Consider the following 16715-nt stretch of genomic DNA (forward strand, 5'->3'; position numbering starts at 1 on the left):
GACAAAAACGAAAACGTCGTTTTCGTAGGGGGGTATTTGGGCCCATCAAAAACCGAAATACCGTAGAAAAAATCAACCCAAAGCGCAGAACCGAAAAATTCGAAGTGTTTCATCAAGAGGTATTGAACTAGTGACCCTCAGCTTTCGAACCAACTCTGGCATGCGAACTTTGTGGGTGACCAGCACGGTTTGTGAGGTCTTACTTGAATTACATACCCATTGACACAGAACTGTAACGAATGTAAGCCAGTAAGCTTAAAAAGGTTATGCCCGCGCGGCCAAGTTACTGTGTAGTTTTCCAAATGGTGGCGTCCGTTCAAAACGCGGCAAGCCGAGTACACTGTCATAAAGATATTTAAATGGTGGAGTCAAATTGACAAAGATACTGTAACTCTGGGTCCGATACAGCATAGCAAACTCGAATTCATTTAAGTTTGGTCCTAAGCAGACTCAGTAGACTCGTGACGATAGTACGTTTGATTCGGTTAATTTTTTAACAAGATGCAAAATCAGATAGAATGATACCGTTTCAAAAACTAGTGAACGAAAAGAAGGAATAAAGCAAGAAAGATAAAGTATAGTGAATTTCAAAGCCAGAGAGCCATTAAAATGAGAATATACCTACCCATGCTTGTTTCCTTGAGTAAAAAAAATAGAGAATAACCTTGTCCTTGTGTTCTCTTTGACAAACTGATTTGAACTGAACGGCTGCATATGCAGATTAGCATTTTGAAACAGTGGGTTTAACCCCTTGCTATTGACATTTGCACGTGCAATCCGTTCGTGGTATTAACGTTAATTACATGAATAATTCACTGTTGCAGTGGCATGATATTCCCTAAGAGGAGATTACGTTACGTCCTTCAGGTTGAGTACAAAACCCCTTCAAACAAATCAAAATCCTTGATACCAAAAGTTGATTGTCGTCTTTTTAAGTGTCACGCAGGTTTACAATCATATCACACATGCAATCTCTTTCGTGTGTGTGTGTGTGTGTGTGTGTGTGTGTGTGTGTGTGTGTGTGTGTGTGTGTGTGTGTGGTGTGTGTGTTTTTTTTTTATGATTAATCCCTTGAACGTAATTTGTACTCTAAAGATTTACTTGTAAAATTCGTATTACGGAGCTTATGAAGTGCCATCAAATTACGCTTTCAATTTCAAATTCCCCCTGAAGTTTTACCCACGTTCTGTCTTTTTCCAACTTTTTCCTTGTGATCTTAATTTAATCCCGACTTTTTCCTAGCTTTTTTCTCCACTAATTTTAGTGCTATTGGCACTGGAAGTGATGTGATCACCTGTACGTGACTCGATAACAATTTGTCTCTCTTCATTGGAGGGCCACTCGAGTCGCCCTTGTGGCTCCTACATGTAACCCTATTATGGAGCTTCCTACGTCGTGCGAATCTTCTCAGCTCTTGCTGAAGAGTTTACAAATATCATAAAGGAAAGCCGGGCGTGGTCATTTGACATACTTCAATAGCGTTTCCCTTATCTTTTTAGAACGGGTTCAATTATCTTTCTGTTTTTCTAAAAAAAAAAAAAAAAGCAACGAGAACAAAGATATGGTAATAAAACGTTGCATTGTGAGCCACGCGAATGGTTAGTAGAGACTTACTGTGGATAATTCATTGTTTTGATAGAAAGAAATGTCCAAGGAAGAGAACAGTGGAAACTTGTATGTTTTTTGTTACACTGAATTCAAATAAGCTAACGGCAAATGTGATAAATTTCTTGACTGCTACATGTTCATGAATTGTGCACATGGATTGTATGAAATTATTTAACGAAAGAATAAATTGTTCATCTTCATCATGGAAGGCATCGCAAAGTACCCCTGTTAATGAATTCCACCAAAACACACATAATTACACCAAATATCAAGTACACGAAAGTTTCAAGAGTAACCCATGGAATCAGAACAAAATCGAGTCCAAGCTGATCTAATGTGGTACGCACGCCCCAGGTCTCTTAGATTTTGTCTATTTCCTCGAGTAAGTTGACATACAAAGTTGTTACCTCCTCTCTTATTGCACTGACTTGTACTAGGTATCTTATGCTGTAAGCAGTTTTAGTTAAGTAATGTTCGTTTGATGATAAATATAAAACTCTACGATATTGTAAATAGAGTATGGTACTTTACGAAAAAAAAAAAGGAGAAAAATAAGTGTTGTTGCCTATCCAAGTGTGCAAGAAAATTGTAAGCTTTTTCCCTCATTATGATTTTAAAATTTCTGCCAACTGCGTAAATTCATTTGAGCAACCGTTTTGCGGAGGTCGATAGCAGCATCTCTCCTGTGCAAGATCCAAGTCGATATCCAATATATAGCGCACTAGCAGGATAACTTTTTGAGATTTTTTGGTTTTAATGTTTAGCGGAAGTGACGTGAAGGGCCGTTCCACGCACTTGCTTTTATAGAGCAACTGTTTCGAGTTCGTTTTTTTTTTTTTTTTTATCAATTTCGCACCATGTACCACCGGAGTAGACATTTCATGCTCATTAGAACGCGAGGTTTTGGACGTGAAAACCAAAGAGCTTAAGAGCTATTCAACAGTCAGACATAACTTCAACCTTTTTATGACTAAACTTTTCTATGTCTTTCATTCCAAGACCTGCCTTTTCGTGAACATCGACCAGTAACATTCTTTCCGTAGAATGAATCTTACTTTATCAAGAAAGTCTTAAGGCATTTCTCAAAGAAGTATATTTCGGGGTGGGTGAACGACAAAATATTGGCAAGTGGCAAGACCAGATCCTTGAGAATTACAACTTTGCCCATGAGGGCCGACCTTCGCGCTGACTGATTATTTTTTTTTTTTTGGCGAAACAACTCTAACAGTAATGATATGATAAATGAAAGTATAATCACTGATATGCAGCCCTTTAATTCGCGGAAATACCTATATAATGAAGATATAATTACTCAACAAAACATTCTCAACAATCTACAAAAATTGAACTGATTTACAACTAGTTCAGAAATATACGTCTAACGTTCAAATTAAAGAGCATGCAGAAAATTAACTAACTCTTAAATGTTGATTCACAGCAAAAGATCGTCATTTCTTCGGGAAACTTAAATATCGTTTATCAAAATTCTGACAATCACTACTTAGTCACGGCTTTCTATCCGTGCCTACGTCAGTGTTCCTGTTTTTGCTTAGAGTTTTCATTGACTTATGATGATATCACACTCATGTGAAAATTTCAATACAGAATCATCATTTAGTCCAACTACTTTCATGTTGGTAGGTAAATCAATTTCGTCAAAAGCTTATGTGAAATCTTAGCAAATCTATGGCCCCTAAAACTACTTAATCTTAACATTAAAAATTACTAACTTCAGTGTGTATTCTATCAAATTATTTACCAACTAAATCCTGTTTTTCATGAATGCAGTGTATCTAATCTGTAAATTTGAGATGTAGTAGGTGCTTAAACTGACTTGGCGATACTTTCTCTCTGAGATTATAGGTAGACTCTTCTTAAGGGTAGCACCACTGTAACTAAACTATTTTTTAGATAGTTTGCGGTATAATTGATCCGTAAGGGAAAATGTCCTAAACACCTACCGTTTAAGTAATTTGTTTGTCTATACTTTGTAAGTTAAGTGTTACAAAGAAGCGACTCTCACACATCACAATCTACTATACACTTAAATTTACCCCACTAAGTCACGCTAAAAATAACTCTCTTTTAAGCCTTCCCGGCTGCTCCATTTCAACTTTTAAAGTTCTTGTCTCCGAGTTCTATGCTTCATGTCTCCAAAGGTGTTTCTTCAGAATTGTTAACACTCTCGGTGTTTAGCAATGAAATCTTTAATCCGATATTTCCTCATTGCATTCTTTACTTATTCACCGTTTTTTACCAAGGATATAAGCTCCACTTTGTTCAAGTTTAAATTTCTTAGAATATATTTTTTAAAGACACCTCGTAAGGCTCTAAGATGTAATGCATACTTTCTAACTGTGATACCTTGACATCTACGACTACGTTATCAGGTAATTACCCCCGCCTCCTCTTCGCATTGTATAATGAACCCTACAGTATAATGTGCTCCCACACGACTCCAATTTTGGTTACAGTATAGTGAAACTGACAGAAAAAACCTATAGAGTTATGTCATCCAACTCACTCTTTTTAAGAGACTTTGCAACGGTAATGATTACGAGTGGGCCACTGCACCAAAGTACAGTCTACTCTAAACTTAACTTGAACCCCCTCCTGACTTAAACTTCAATCACCACGGGTACAAACTCATAGATAACACTCCCACATTTACTTTTATAAGAAGACATTTTTAAACATCATATTGTCAATCTAAACGTAATTCAGCATATGACTGTGATGCTTTAAGTCATCAAGTATCGAACTAACTGATGTGTCTGTCTGTCTGTCTATCTATCCATCCATCCATTTTTCTATTTGTCATTCCTAAAAAAGTGGATCACTGGATGCTACAATTTCTAAAGGGTTTTCATTGGCTTAGCGATAATGGGGTATGCGCCATTATACCATGCTCTACAAATGTGGTAAGTGTACGCGTCAGCTCCAAATTAAAACGGAGCTTAAAAATTTTAAAGTTAGGAGGCTTAATCTATATTTTGGAGCGTTTTTAATGAAACAATTATTCCACTAGTGCTTGTTGAATATGAGATGGCTGATACAGATAGCCAACGAGATCCGTGGGGATGAGTTAAGTTGGCTATTTATCACCTCATATCCATCATGCGTAAGTGGAATAATTGTAAAATAAGAATTTCTTCTGAAACTCTGAACTTCTGGAAAGCTTCCAGTTTTTTCAGTGGGAGAAAATTTATCTTCCACGAAGGAAACAGTCGGTTTTTGCTATCGAAGAAAAGAAACTGCTTCATGCGGTAGCCGCAACGTGGATCAACCTATGACCTTCTGCACCCGTCGGAATTTTTCTACCGGCTCACGCTTCTCCAATAACGATTCCGAAAATTTCCGTTTGAGTGGAGTCTTAGTTGGAATATTCTTTTTTCACGTCAACTTTGACACCTAAAACAAGAAACAAGAAACAAACTTTTCTAAGTTAATTGTCCAGTTCATGGAGGATTTTGCCTAATTACAGCCCTAGATCATTCAAGTTATTTTGAAAAAGATTTCGTTAAGTTTAAGAATAAAAAAATAAAATATGATACTCACCAGCTCAGGTCGGTCCGTACTGGGAAAAACTATGCCTTCTATCTGGCAGGTTCACCCAATTCGGACCTCTCGGCTGGTGAATAACATAAATATTAGAGTGTTTCGTTTTTGCTTATTTCAACAATTTTTTCCATACATTTTCTCTCATTTTGCGATTCCTTGTGCTTACTTCTATTCTAGATTACCACATGACTTCAGTGCAGGAATATCAGTCTTTCAAAACGAATTTTATTTCATACATACTGAAATTTGCATTGTGAAGTACTACCGTTCGTGTCTCTGACTAAACGAACGATCTATTTTCACAGTCGTTCGCTTCCAATCTTTGAAGGTTTTTTTGGTCAGAAAGAGGAAAATTCAGTAGGTATGATATGAAAACATTAAACCATGGAAAGTGCACACGAACGATTTTATTCCCTCGTCTCGATGCATCAAAAACCTCACACTTTCGCTGTGCTCACTGGTTGGTTTTTTTGATGCATCGCAACTCGTGAATAAGAATCGTTTATGCGCACTTTCCATTGAATAATCTCTGTGTACCTTAAACGCTGCAAAAAAATATAATAATAATAATAATAATAATTTTAAAAAAGCCACAGAAAACTTCTTGTCCACCCACGTCTTTCAGGAGGGTGAAAAACGAAGATAAAGCGAGACCTGCCGTTTAGCCCCGGACGACCAAATGTAGTAACACTCTTTACTCCAAGCGATAAAAATTCTACAGTTTCTAAAGCATACTTCTCCTTTAACTCAATAACTCGGGTAGATTTTACCTTCATGCTTAAAAGGCCGTTGCAATCCTCTCGCGTCTTGGGTGAACTCTTATATTCTTTTTCTGTGTAAATAAAAACAGCACAAGTATCCAGATTTTTCCTCGAAGAAGCATTCATTAACAGTATTATTGCGAACTAAAGATGAATCAACTGGATCAAGTTGCGTCAGCTGTTAGTTTATACAACCTTTCTGGTAGTCTCCCTACAGAATGATGCTGACAAGAATTCCATTCTATGTTTTGTGACAAATTTATTTGCCTCTGCGCATTCAAGTACGGAGGAGGGAACCGGTAAAACATTTCATTGCATTTAAAAAAAAAAAAAAAACTCAATTTCTAAAAGGTTCTTAGCTTACCTTCTAAAGTCATGTTGTAAAACATCCTCAATGAAAATATATCCTCCTCCAGATCTAAAAGAGACACCGACGTTATATCGCAACTAAATGTTAATAAAGACCATAGCCTTCGTAATAATAGAAATACAAAGATTTGTGCCCAGCCATACATAGATATCAAACCCTTCTAACTAAATAACGAACTTTGAAGCGGTCGTTCCTCACTCCAAACCTTACCTCAACTTCATTTCGAAATCTTGTTAGACAAATCAATCATTTGACAAAACTCAAACAAGGACTGTGACGGGCTTATTTTCGGGTGCTTCACGGGATTAGAGATGCACGCCGATGACATTTTTTCCTGATCAGAAACTGAAGGAAGAAACATTTGACTACGTATTTTTTCACCTTGTACGTCTACTCTGCCCTTGCCGCTTACTGCGTACGGTCATATATTACTTTGCAAAACAACATTCATTTTCAGGGCTGGTAATAACCAAAACAGAACCATTGAGTACCAACAATTGGAGTAATTGGAGAATACGTTTAAGCCTTCCTGGTAAATGCCAACTATGAACGTGAATCACCAAAGCATTTGCTTTACACGCGATCTACGTATCCTCCACTTTGCGTGGTGAACGATTGAAAAATTACCCCAATACATAAGACTGCACTTGTCCAGTATAAATTTACCTGAAATTCGTTCTTCAATTGAGGTGTCTTTGGAATCGTCTCTATCATCATCCTGCATTTTGTGCGCGTCTGTTTCTCCGCTCTCAATTTCACTCAATTCTTTATTCCATCTTCTCAAAGCAAATGCAGCAGCCTTCTTGACTTGTACATCATCAAAATGGCCTGATACAAACTTAATCTGGTCGTTCTCACTTAAAAATCGCCAGTGACTGGCAGCTTTCAGCTCAGCCTGGAAATTATATTCTTCTGGAGTAACGGGGGAGTTGTCGTTTAAGTACATTGAGACAGCGCGAGCAAGGAAATTGACGCTCATAACGGGTATTCCTCTCTTGCAAATTGGCATTTTGGATGGCTTCCATGGCAATGACGTCAATAACGTCTCATTCAACGTGCTTGAAATGTTGTTTATACTTAGAGTCTCCTACATGAGGAAAGAAAACCAGCAAATCTTGGTGAACCAATTTCGAACGGTAACAATATCAAATTATTGTAATCTTCATGCGCCAAATAGAATACGCTATGATGTGCCTTGTTCGTGGCATACAAATGTAACTGCTTGTTTAAATTTATCGAAGGTCTCTCTAATGAGTTATCGCGTGACAAAAATTCTGATCAATTTAATCAAATTTCGTTTGATCTAATTTGATACAAATTGGCATGATTAAGGAGAAACAACGCAAAAATTTATTCTGGATCTTATCCTCTAAAAATTTTCACAGCTTTGACGCCAAGTAGAGTTTTCGTCGACGTGGTCAAACAGCTCTCCAATAGAGGACAATAGAGGAGCCCCTAGCGAAGACTTATAAAAATAATAAATACTCGCGCTTAAGTTGACTCCAAGAGCAGGGCCAGGCGATAACCTGATAAAGCATCCGCTTGAAAACTGAATTGACCAATCAGACGATGTGTTAAAATTAATGAAACAGTGTAACTAAAAAAACATATTACTTTCAGTTTGACAACAACAACGTCCTCTAAGCTTGGATGTGGTTCTGCTATTAGGGTATCTGGAAAAAGAGCGACGAATGTTTTCCAAAGGCGAACTTCGACGACTGGATTAGCTCTGGTACTAGGTCTAGGCTGTTCTTGATCAAGTGGATAATACAATGCAGGATTCCGTAACAGCCAAACTGCAAGTTGAGTGAAAGATTCAACCGAAACAACATGAACTTCCTCGTATAAACTACTTGGAGAAACACCATATTCGCAGCTTTTTACTTTACATCTAAGATATAAAAGACATACCACTACACAAAGCGAGTAATGCGTACATGGAAATCACTAGATAACTTTCAATTTGTATTTTAGCTTACCTTCATTATCATTTATCACCTCAAATGACGGGCTTCTGTCCGTCCCAGCCCTGTACAAAGCTTGTGTCCAAGGAAGTTTAGTGCCTTTCCAAAGATGAAAATAACACATTCTTAGCCTTTTAAACGAGTAACAAGTGAAAAGTGCTTTTTAAGCAAGCAGATTGGCTGGTTTGAAAGTGAAGAGCGAGCATTATTCACCTTCAAGCAGCCGATGAGACAAAGTCGCGCATCAAGAAGTTAATTTCCGACAATTTTTCACTTTATTAAGACAAACAATCTTTTGGTTTGTGAGTGGTACATGCTAAAACAAGTATTCACCTCAGTGTTGGTGAAAGTGGTACATATTTACTCCGCCGCTTCGCAGCTCGGCAAATATCTACCACTATTTGCCTCCACTGTAGTAAATAGTTGTTCGGGTTATATTTAATACTAAGAAAAAACGGTAAAGATAAAGGCAAGCACTATCCACATAGACATTACGTTACTTGCTGCAAATTATTTTTCGAGCCAGTTCTTTGGACAGAAATATAGACTACATTTAGTCACATTTAATCATACAATACAACTGCCCTGGAAACTTAGTAACCTGTAACAGGGCGCGACGAAAGTGCTGTCCGATAGCCCGGGGCTAGTGAAATGACTTGTCGGGCTAGCGTTTTCTTATCGCAGCCTGCCCGACGGGCAACCACCACCATTGGTTCCTCTGTTCTGATGATGATAAATTGAGCTTTTATACCAAAAATTGTATAGCAGAGAGCTCCTGAGGGAAAAGGACAACGTTATGACGCCAAATTATCGTAGCATGACAACGTCTTGCGCCGCATTTTAGTTGCGTCCGTAAATAATGTCGTGACTTTTTCTGTTTACATAAGCGGCCGAAATATATTTTTTGAAATGACAATATTTGCCGCCTGACAGCATGCAGTACGAGACAATCAGTCTAATTAAATTCCAGCCAAGTCACGGTTCAGTGGATTTTCTCGGAATTTTAGGCCCTGTTTACAAGCAGGTAGGGTAACCCTAGTGCTAGGGTTACCCTGGCAGGAGGGTTACCTTAACGCTCCCACATTTCTTCCTTTTTTCATCGACGTGTTTACAAGGCAGCTAGGGTTACCCTAGCTGCCTTGTAAACGCTCTGCTGGGGATAACTCGCCTACCCGGGACAACTTTTTACTTGTTTCCAGACCCTTTGAACATTGATAACAATGCGTGCGGTTACCAAGCATAGGTAAGTTGTCCCGGGTGGTAGGGTAACCCTACCTGTGAAATTTTGCTTGTAAACCCGGGCTATCTTTGACCCGCCTGCTAGGGTAACCCTAGCACAAGGGTGACCCTCCTTGCTTGTAAACAGGGCCTTAGATGCGTTTCGTTGGGAAAATCCAAATCCGGATTCTTATATCTGTTTTAAGGCTGCCAATTCATTATTAAAACAAAAAAGGCCCACTTCGTGTAAATTTAAAATCAAGGAAAAACTCGCTTGGAGAAAAGCTAGCAGACCTGGCGCCGTTATCGAGTTGCGTGTTTGTTTTTATTTTTTATCGGATGCTCACGGCGCCAGGTCTGGAAGAGTTTGTCAGCTTGACGAGCTTTGAAGAGAATTTACTCCATCGAATGTCGACATAAGCGGCCGAAATAAATTTTTTTTAGATGACAATATTTGCCGACTGACAGCGTGCAGTGCGAGACAATCAGTCTAATTAAATTCCAGGCAAGTCACGGTTTAATGGCTGTTCATGGAATTTTATTTTGCGTTTCGTTGGGAAAATCCAAATCCGGATTCTTGTTCCCATTTAAAGGCTGCTAATTCTTTATTAAAACAAAAAAGGCCCACTTCGTGTAAATTTAAAAACAAGAAAAAACTCGCTTGGAGAAAAGCTAGCAGACGTGGCGCCGTTATCGAGTTGCGTGTTTGTTTTTGTTTTTTATCGGATGCTCACGGAGCCAGGTCTGGAAGAGTTTGTCAGCTTGACGAGCTCTGAAGAGAATTTACTCCATCGAATGTCGACAGACTTCAGATTACAGTGGTAGTTTAATTGACCGATCGCAACGTTCATGACATTCACAAAAATAACTGTGTTGTGATTTCCATAAATTTATAGTATTTTTCACCGTCGACGGGGTAAAATGTAAACATCGAAGGAACGAACCCATTCGAGTGCAGAGATTATTTTTCCTTTAAGGTCGGCACACACGAAGGGACTAGTCCCTGCGACTACTCCCAGCGACCAGTTTCATGCGACTAGTCCCTGTGAACTACACATTACTGTGGTCGCAGAGACCACAATTTGGTCCCTGCGACTGGTCACATGAAACGAAATGTTTGTCTCTTCGTGTGAACTGTTTGTGCGACCAGTCCATGCGACTACACGGTAAATAAGCCAATCACGGCTTGTTTCCCGCTTTCCCGCCGAAATAAATACCGTGAAGAAGGGATTGCGTGACTTGCGGTATTTGTAAACATTGCAGTTTCTGTGAATTTTCCCTGAATTCTAGATTTCTACAACTATTACTAGTTTTGTAATCATATACAGATGTCTTGGAGCCGTTTTGATGGAATTTTTCCCCTATTTGACTCTGTGTCTGTTAAAAATAATAATAATAAAAAAAAACCGAACACGTAAAAGCATGTATAATCCGATTTAATGAGTGTAGTTCATTTGCGTTGTTTAATAGTACTACAATGAAAAGTTACCAAATTTTCATTGTTTTCCTGTAACCCCCCAGACTAAGAAACATCTTTTGCCTCTTAATTTTCCTATGTTCTAGTGGAATTGAGTGCCCTCGTGTGAACGCCTTGAGGGACTAGTCCCTGCTGCCGGTCCCCTAGTCGCACGGACTAGTCCCCTCGTGTGTGCCGACCTTGATTATTTCGCCCATGTTTGAATGAAATTTTACTCTGAAGCAGTCATTCGCAATCACAAGATTGGATCACATGACTGTATTTGGAATTCACGTCCACAAAATTTTTATGTAAGTTGTAACCGCAAACTTCTAGTGGTCAGGTGCAAAAACTGGTCGTTTCGGTTACATTGTTTAATTTGAGGTTAAAGTTAAAACGAAAATCACATTCAAGAATCAAAATATACGCAGAATTAGTTCATATCTATGCTTGGCATCATTACTTGTATTTTGCATAATTAAATAAATCTGATTATTCTTTATAAACAATTTAATTTCGGGCTAGCTCCTCAGACCTTCGGGCTAGTAATCTCAAGTAACAGCTTGCCTGAAGGGCAACCTTATCTTTTCAGTTTCGTCTCACCCTGCTGTAAGATACTAAAATAAAAAACTTATTTACTGACACATGCTCAGAAGTTGCTTTGATTTTGAAAATTCTCAAATTTTGTCGGCAGTGTCGCCTCTTAGCTTATTGTGATAACCGCACTGTTTTACCGAATATCACTCAAAAAGGGCTCATTGGGAAAGGACATTCTTGCCGTCTTTTTTACCTGTCATCAGTCAGCCTTTAAGCCTACCACAGCTCAGCCAGTGGGCTGGAGCCTAACGGCTGGAAAAGTAATTAGCCTCACACTGGTGTTCCTACTAGTGAGGTGTAAGGATGGACACGTCACCTCACCCAGTCGGGTGGTGGTTTAATTCAAGTTCAAAAGAAATGGAACGTTGCTTAGCTGTGAAATGTGCTATGCACAAACCTCCAAAATCAAAAATAACTATCAAATGACATGGTTTTAGCTCAAAGGGAAAGTCTGAGCAAGTCTTCAAAATTCTTAGCCTTGAATCAGTTGACTCAAAGCCACACAACTAAAGCTGAAGATACTTTAAGATTCACTTGTGTGTTTTTCTTTTTTCTGCTTTTCTCTTTTTTTAAGATTAAGATAGGTTATTCTGTCTTCATGGAACTGGGCTATTGTATTGGGCTGGCAAGTGAAGTCTTGCGCTACCAAACATGATTAGTTGACCAGCAGATTTTTCCAAAACTCCTTTAACCCTAGGTTTGTAATTGGGCAGAGCACAAATAATCATCCAAGTATAGGCAGACCAAGTGTAACTGTATAGAAACATTTACCTCTTTTTTCCTTTGAGCTTGGAGAGGATTTCAGCTTAGGTTCTTTTGGGTGTCCACTTTTATGAGGAACACCAGCATCTTTCTCAATATCCCCACCTGAATAATGGCAAATACATGTAAGGTGCACTTCAACCATAGGAGTTGAACTTTTTAAATAGTAGTTATAAAATGCCTTCTACAAGAATATTCACGAAAGGAACTAGGAATGAAGAAAGGTAATCACGAGTCTGTCTTTTTTTTTTTTTTAAGTAACTTTCCTTCTTGCCTAGTTACATCAAGATTGTACTTTAAAACCATAGCCTTCTAAGGTTACTTGTCATTGAAAATTGGTTTCAGACTAACCATCTTTCAGAAAGTGAGAAAATTAATTGGAAAAGTGAAGCACCTTCCTACTCACTTGGTGAAAAAGAGTAACAAATATTTGCAAAGGCTATCAGTTTGAAGACTTCCACAACCAACATATACACAATTCAAATTACCTGTGGTGACATGCATTTATTGTAGTTCAAATATAGCAGCTAGTAATTAAATTCTGAAAGGTGGTTTATGAACTTGCATTTACCACTTCAATTGAAATTAAGACTAGTCAATTCTTAATTCTCCCCTCCAGCTGCTACACATTTCCCTGTAAACTAGTTACAAGAATTTGGTCTTGGATCAAGGTTACTTCTTCCTAAGAAGTCTGAGTATTCTCATTACCTGTTTACTGAATTATGAATAAATATTATAAGGAGAAGCTATGTAGTCATGTTAATTAATCACTTCTGGGGGTTGAAGTGCAAAGGGTTAAAGTAAGAGGAGCTTTTAATAATTCATAGACTTTTAATAAAAGGCTAAATTCAGAATTGCTCAATTTGCTTGACTGGATGCTCTGGTAGGTTTCCAATGTAGACATTTTTCAAGAGCGTAATTTTTTTTCAAAGACAGTTAAATTCAAAGTTATATTTCTTGACACACTGATAATGATAACTAAATTTTGTATTTTTACTTATTGTGTAGTTGAAGAAAAGGGTTTAATTTCCTTTCTTCTTTTTCAGATGTGTTGATTAACATTTGAACTGGTCTTGTTATCTCTTAGTTCCAAAAATCCCTCAAATGCTGCATCAGTTGAGGGATTTTATCTGCAGGGTCTTAACTGATTGTTTTGCCACCAGCTACCACATTTCATTAAGGCCAGCATTTACTTAGGTATATATTAAGCAGTAGTAAAAAGCATCTGAGTCCTTTGTTGAAAAAATCCCACCTACCTTCAAGAGAAGAAAGTTCCTGAATGATGTGCCTTTTCATGCCATTGGGGAGGCTTAATTTTTCTACCAAAGTTTTCATTATTGAGAAACAGTCTGTGAACATCTCATGAGTCCAGTCATTCAGATTGAAATGTGCCCACTTGTTCCAGACAATTTTCCTGACATCTTCTGCTGAAGACTGCACTGAAACAGACTTCTTTGAGTGCAATTCTACTAAAAGCTTGGAGCGTGACAACAGCAGAAGAGGGGCACCTACCCCAAATGACTCATCAAAAGCTGAAAGGCATGCATGGTCTTCTGGTAGGTACAGCTTGGCTAAGTCTACAGGATGGTTGACACTATAATCATAAGCTGCTTTATTTGCTCCATGTTTTGACTTGTTCTGGTTGATGTTCTCAAATTTCAGTTGATGAAAGGTTGCATCATTCTTCACAGAATCATAAGTTAGGGTCTTGAGAGTGAAGCTTGCGGCATGAATATTCAAGTTCTTTTCCAAGCCTGTATAATGTTTTGCCATTGTTTGCTTGACGTTTTCTCGTAAAACTGGTGCCAACACTTTGTACAATGCTACTCCACACCTCAGCCATCTCTCTTCCAAGACCATGATAAATTACCAAGTATGTCCTACAATGTTGTTGAATAGGGATTGTCATAAAGAAATTTAAGCTACTACTGAATGTGACAGAAATCCTACTGATTCACATTCAAAATTTCAGAATTTTCTAAAGAAGGAAATAGAAAAATTTCTGCCTTCATTCAAGACATCTCACATAAAACCAAAATACATCTAACAACAACACCAAGCTGAGGATGGCAAGAAACCTTGTGAATATATCATGAAAGAAAGTTATGTATAAAATCTGACAAAATTTTTACATATAACACATGTCCAAAACATTGTGCCCTTATTAGAAACAATATGCACTAAAAACATTTACCAGATGAGGGTAACTTTTACCCGAATTGACCAATCAGAGTGCTTTGTTTGTTTCAGTTTACCGCCGGGTAAAGTTTACCCTAGTGGGGTAGACTTACCATTAGCAATTCGCTCGTTAGAGCCCTTCTATGGGCTGTATCGACGCAAAATAATTACATTCTTTCGATTGTGCCCTCTTAGAATCGAATTTCGCGATTTGGAGTTGAAAAAGGTGCAAAACCGATCAGCTTATATCTAGGATGGCGCGCTTTTGGATTTGTCGGGATTCGAAAATTGACACGGCTATGTTTGAAAAGTCATGTTAGTTTTACCTTTATGATAAAATATTGTTGACATGAAGGTGTTTTATTGACAGGTTTTAGGTGACAAGGGTCGCTTTCCATTCAACAAAAATCACGGGTTCGAAATGTCGGTATTTTCGCTGGCCGAATGGAACGCGTCCGACCGTATCTAAGAGGGTACACTCAAAACGTATTCCTAAATTTTCGAAAACTTATCGCGGAACTTTTCCCGTTCCATTCGATTTCTGACCGGAAATCTCGAAAATTTTGGTCAAATGGAAAGCGCCCACCGTGACACATGTAATCTTTAACCATCTTGGTGCCACGTCACGCTCTGAAACCTGCTGAGATGTTTGTTGATTCCACGAAAGAGGAATCAACAAACATCTCAAGATTGTCACTGTAGCCTAAACCATTTTTAAGTTCTGGAATTATTCTAGTTATAAAATGTCATATTGGAGAACGAGGTGACGAGACGTGTACGGCACTTTCTAATTGCCATTGTTTTTTACTTTCTTTTGTTGACTGCTCGGACAATAGTCGAAATAAAAGAATAACTGGTAGTTTCAATGTCAAAGTGGGTGCCGGCTTCAGAGCTTGAAGGAAATACTGATAAAACGACTTGAAATAAACGGTATAATACGGGTTGGTGTGGCTTTTTAAAAGAGAATTACGATTTTTCCAACTTGTTGAGTTTTAAAGGCTTTTGTGAAACAACAACAGAGCCCCCCAAAATGTTTTTCTTGAGTTAAGAAAGGAACGTTTACTCCGAATGGCACCATTTTTGACTAACACTTCACTGCTGCTGAATGCACTGAGAAAAAAATATTTCCATGAAGTAGTACTTGATCGATATCTTGGCAACTCCACTCGCGAATCGGCAAAAATTGTTCGCATAATAGAGCAGCCAAACACATAAAAATCTCTTGTCCTCTAAGAGTCATCACTAAACCGTTCAAGACCTTGATGAATACTTCCACAAGCAATTGAAGACATTTATTTTAAAAACTCATCTCGTCTATCGTGCCCTTGATTTCGAGCAGAGCGGCACGACTGTCTACCGATATTTCCACGTGCATTTTACGTGATGTCATCACAAACATCCCGGCTATACAACACGCAATAGACTGCGCACGTCTCCGATTTAACATCTTGATGAAAACAATATACCTTCGCGGGTGTCTTTCCCAAAAGAAATTGTCAACGCACTGTTTGAAGCGTAACTAGCGTAAACTATATTTATTGATGGAAAGGTTACGAAATGCGCAATCCGAAAAAATTGTTTTGTTACGGTTGATCTAATCGTATCCGACTGATGCGTGCCTATTCGGTGCGGACAAGTTGTTGAAAAACAGACCGCCGATGGGAACGCAAAGGCGTCCTGCTGAGTCTCAGGAGACTCTCGGCAGAAACACATCTTGCCAGTGACAATCCTTTATTCTATTTTCTGGCCGACAATTTTCTTTTTCTTTTAAAGAAGCTTAAGCACAGCGCGGCAGAACTCGATATGGTTGCTGGTCGGGTGCCGGCACATGATGACTTCTTAAAACACTAACTCTAGTCCTTCTCGATAGTAATTTTTTTCTCGCCATTCTTCGTCACGAACCTACCCCGCTCTAAAAGTGCGTATTCCTTTAGTGGCCCGTTTGGCTCGGCAACGGTAACAAAGGAGCAAACGAGTAAAAAAGGAGCCGGCTCGTTTGGTGAATAATTCTAAATTAGCCACTTGGAGTTAACCAGCGTGTATGCTTTATAAAGGAGATACTTCAACCCTGAGGCGCGCATTTCTGTTTTACCGCGTAATTTGAAATTTCAAATTCTCTCAGCTTCTCTACTTGCTCGTGAAAAAGCTTAACCTCGACTTGCTCAACTTTTTAATGTTATAAGTGGTTATACGTGGTTTCACATACCAATGAAAAACCCGTTTCTATTAGTACAAGTCAA

General features: G+C 38.4%; 1 protein-coding gene across 1 annotated transcript in view; it reads right to left on the reverse strand.

The window, feature by feature from the left end:
* Positions 1-2851: 2851 nt before the first annotated feature.
* The window catches only part of LOC111339243 (uncharacterized), a 24093-nt gene continuing 10229 nt past the window's right edge, over positions 2852-16715 (reverse strand). Inside the window, exons 3-10 of the mRNA XM_022945859.2 lie at positions 13554-14177; positions 12307-12402; positions 8280-8363; positions 7915-8096; positions 6967-7387; positions 6295-6348; positions 5940-6001; positions 2852-5019 (exon numbers count right to left, since the gene is read on the reverse strand). Of these exons, the coding sequence (XP_022801594.1) occupies positions 5002-5019; positions 5940-6001; positions 6295-6348; positions 6967-7387; positions 7915-8096; positions 8280-8363; positions 12307-12402; positions 13554-14157 (1521 nt within the window). The 5' untranslated portion in view covers positions 14158-14177 and the 3' untranslated portion in view covers positions 2852-5001. The remainder of the gene's footprint in view (positions 5020-5939; positions 6002-6294; positions 6349-6966; positions 7388-7914; positions 8097-8279; positions 8364-12306; positions 12403-13553; positions 14178-16715) is intronic.

The sequence above is a fragment of the Stylophora pistillata genome, chromosome 6 (genome assembly GCF_964205215.1).
Source record: "Stylophora pistillata chromosome 6, jaStyPist1.2, whole genome shotgun sequence".
Lineage (NCBI taxonomy): Eukaryota > Metazoa > Cnidaria > Anthozoa > Scleractinia > Pocilloporidae > Stylophora > Stylophora pistillata.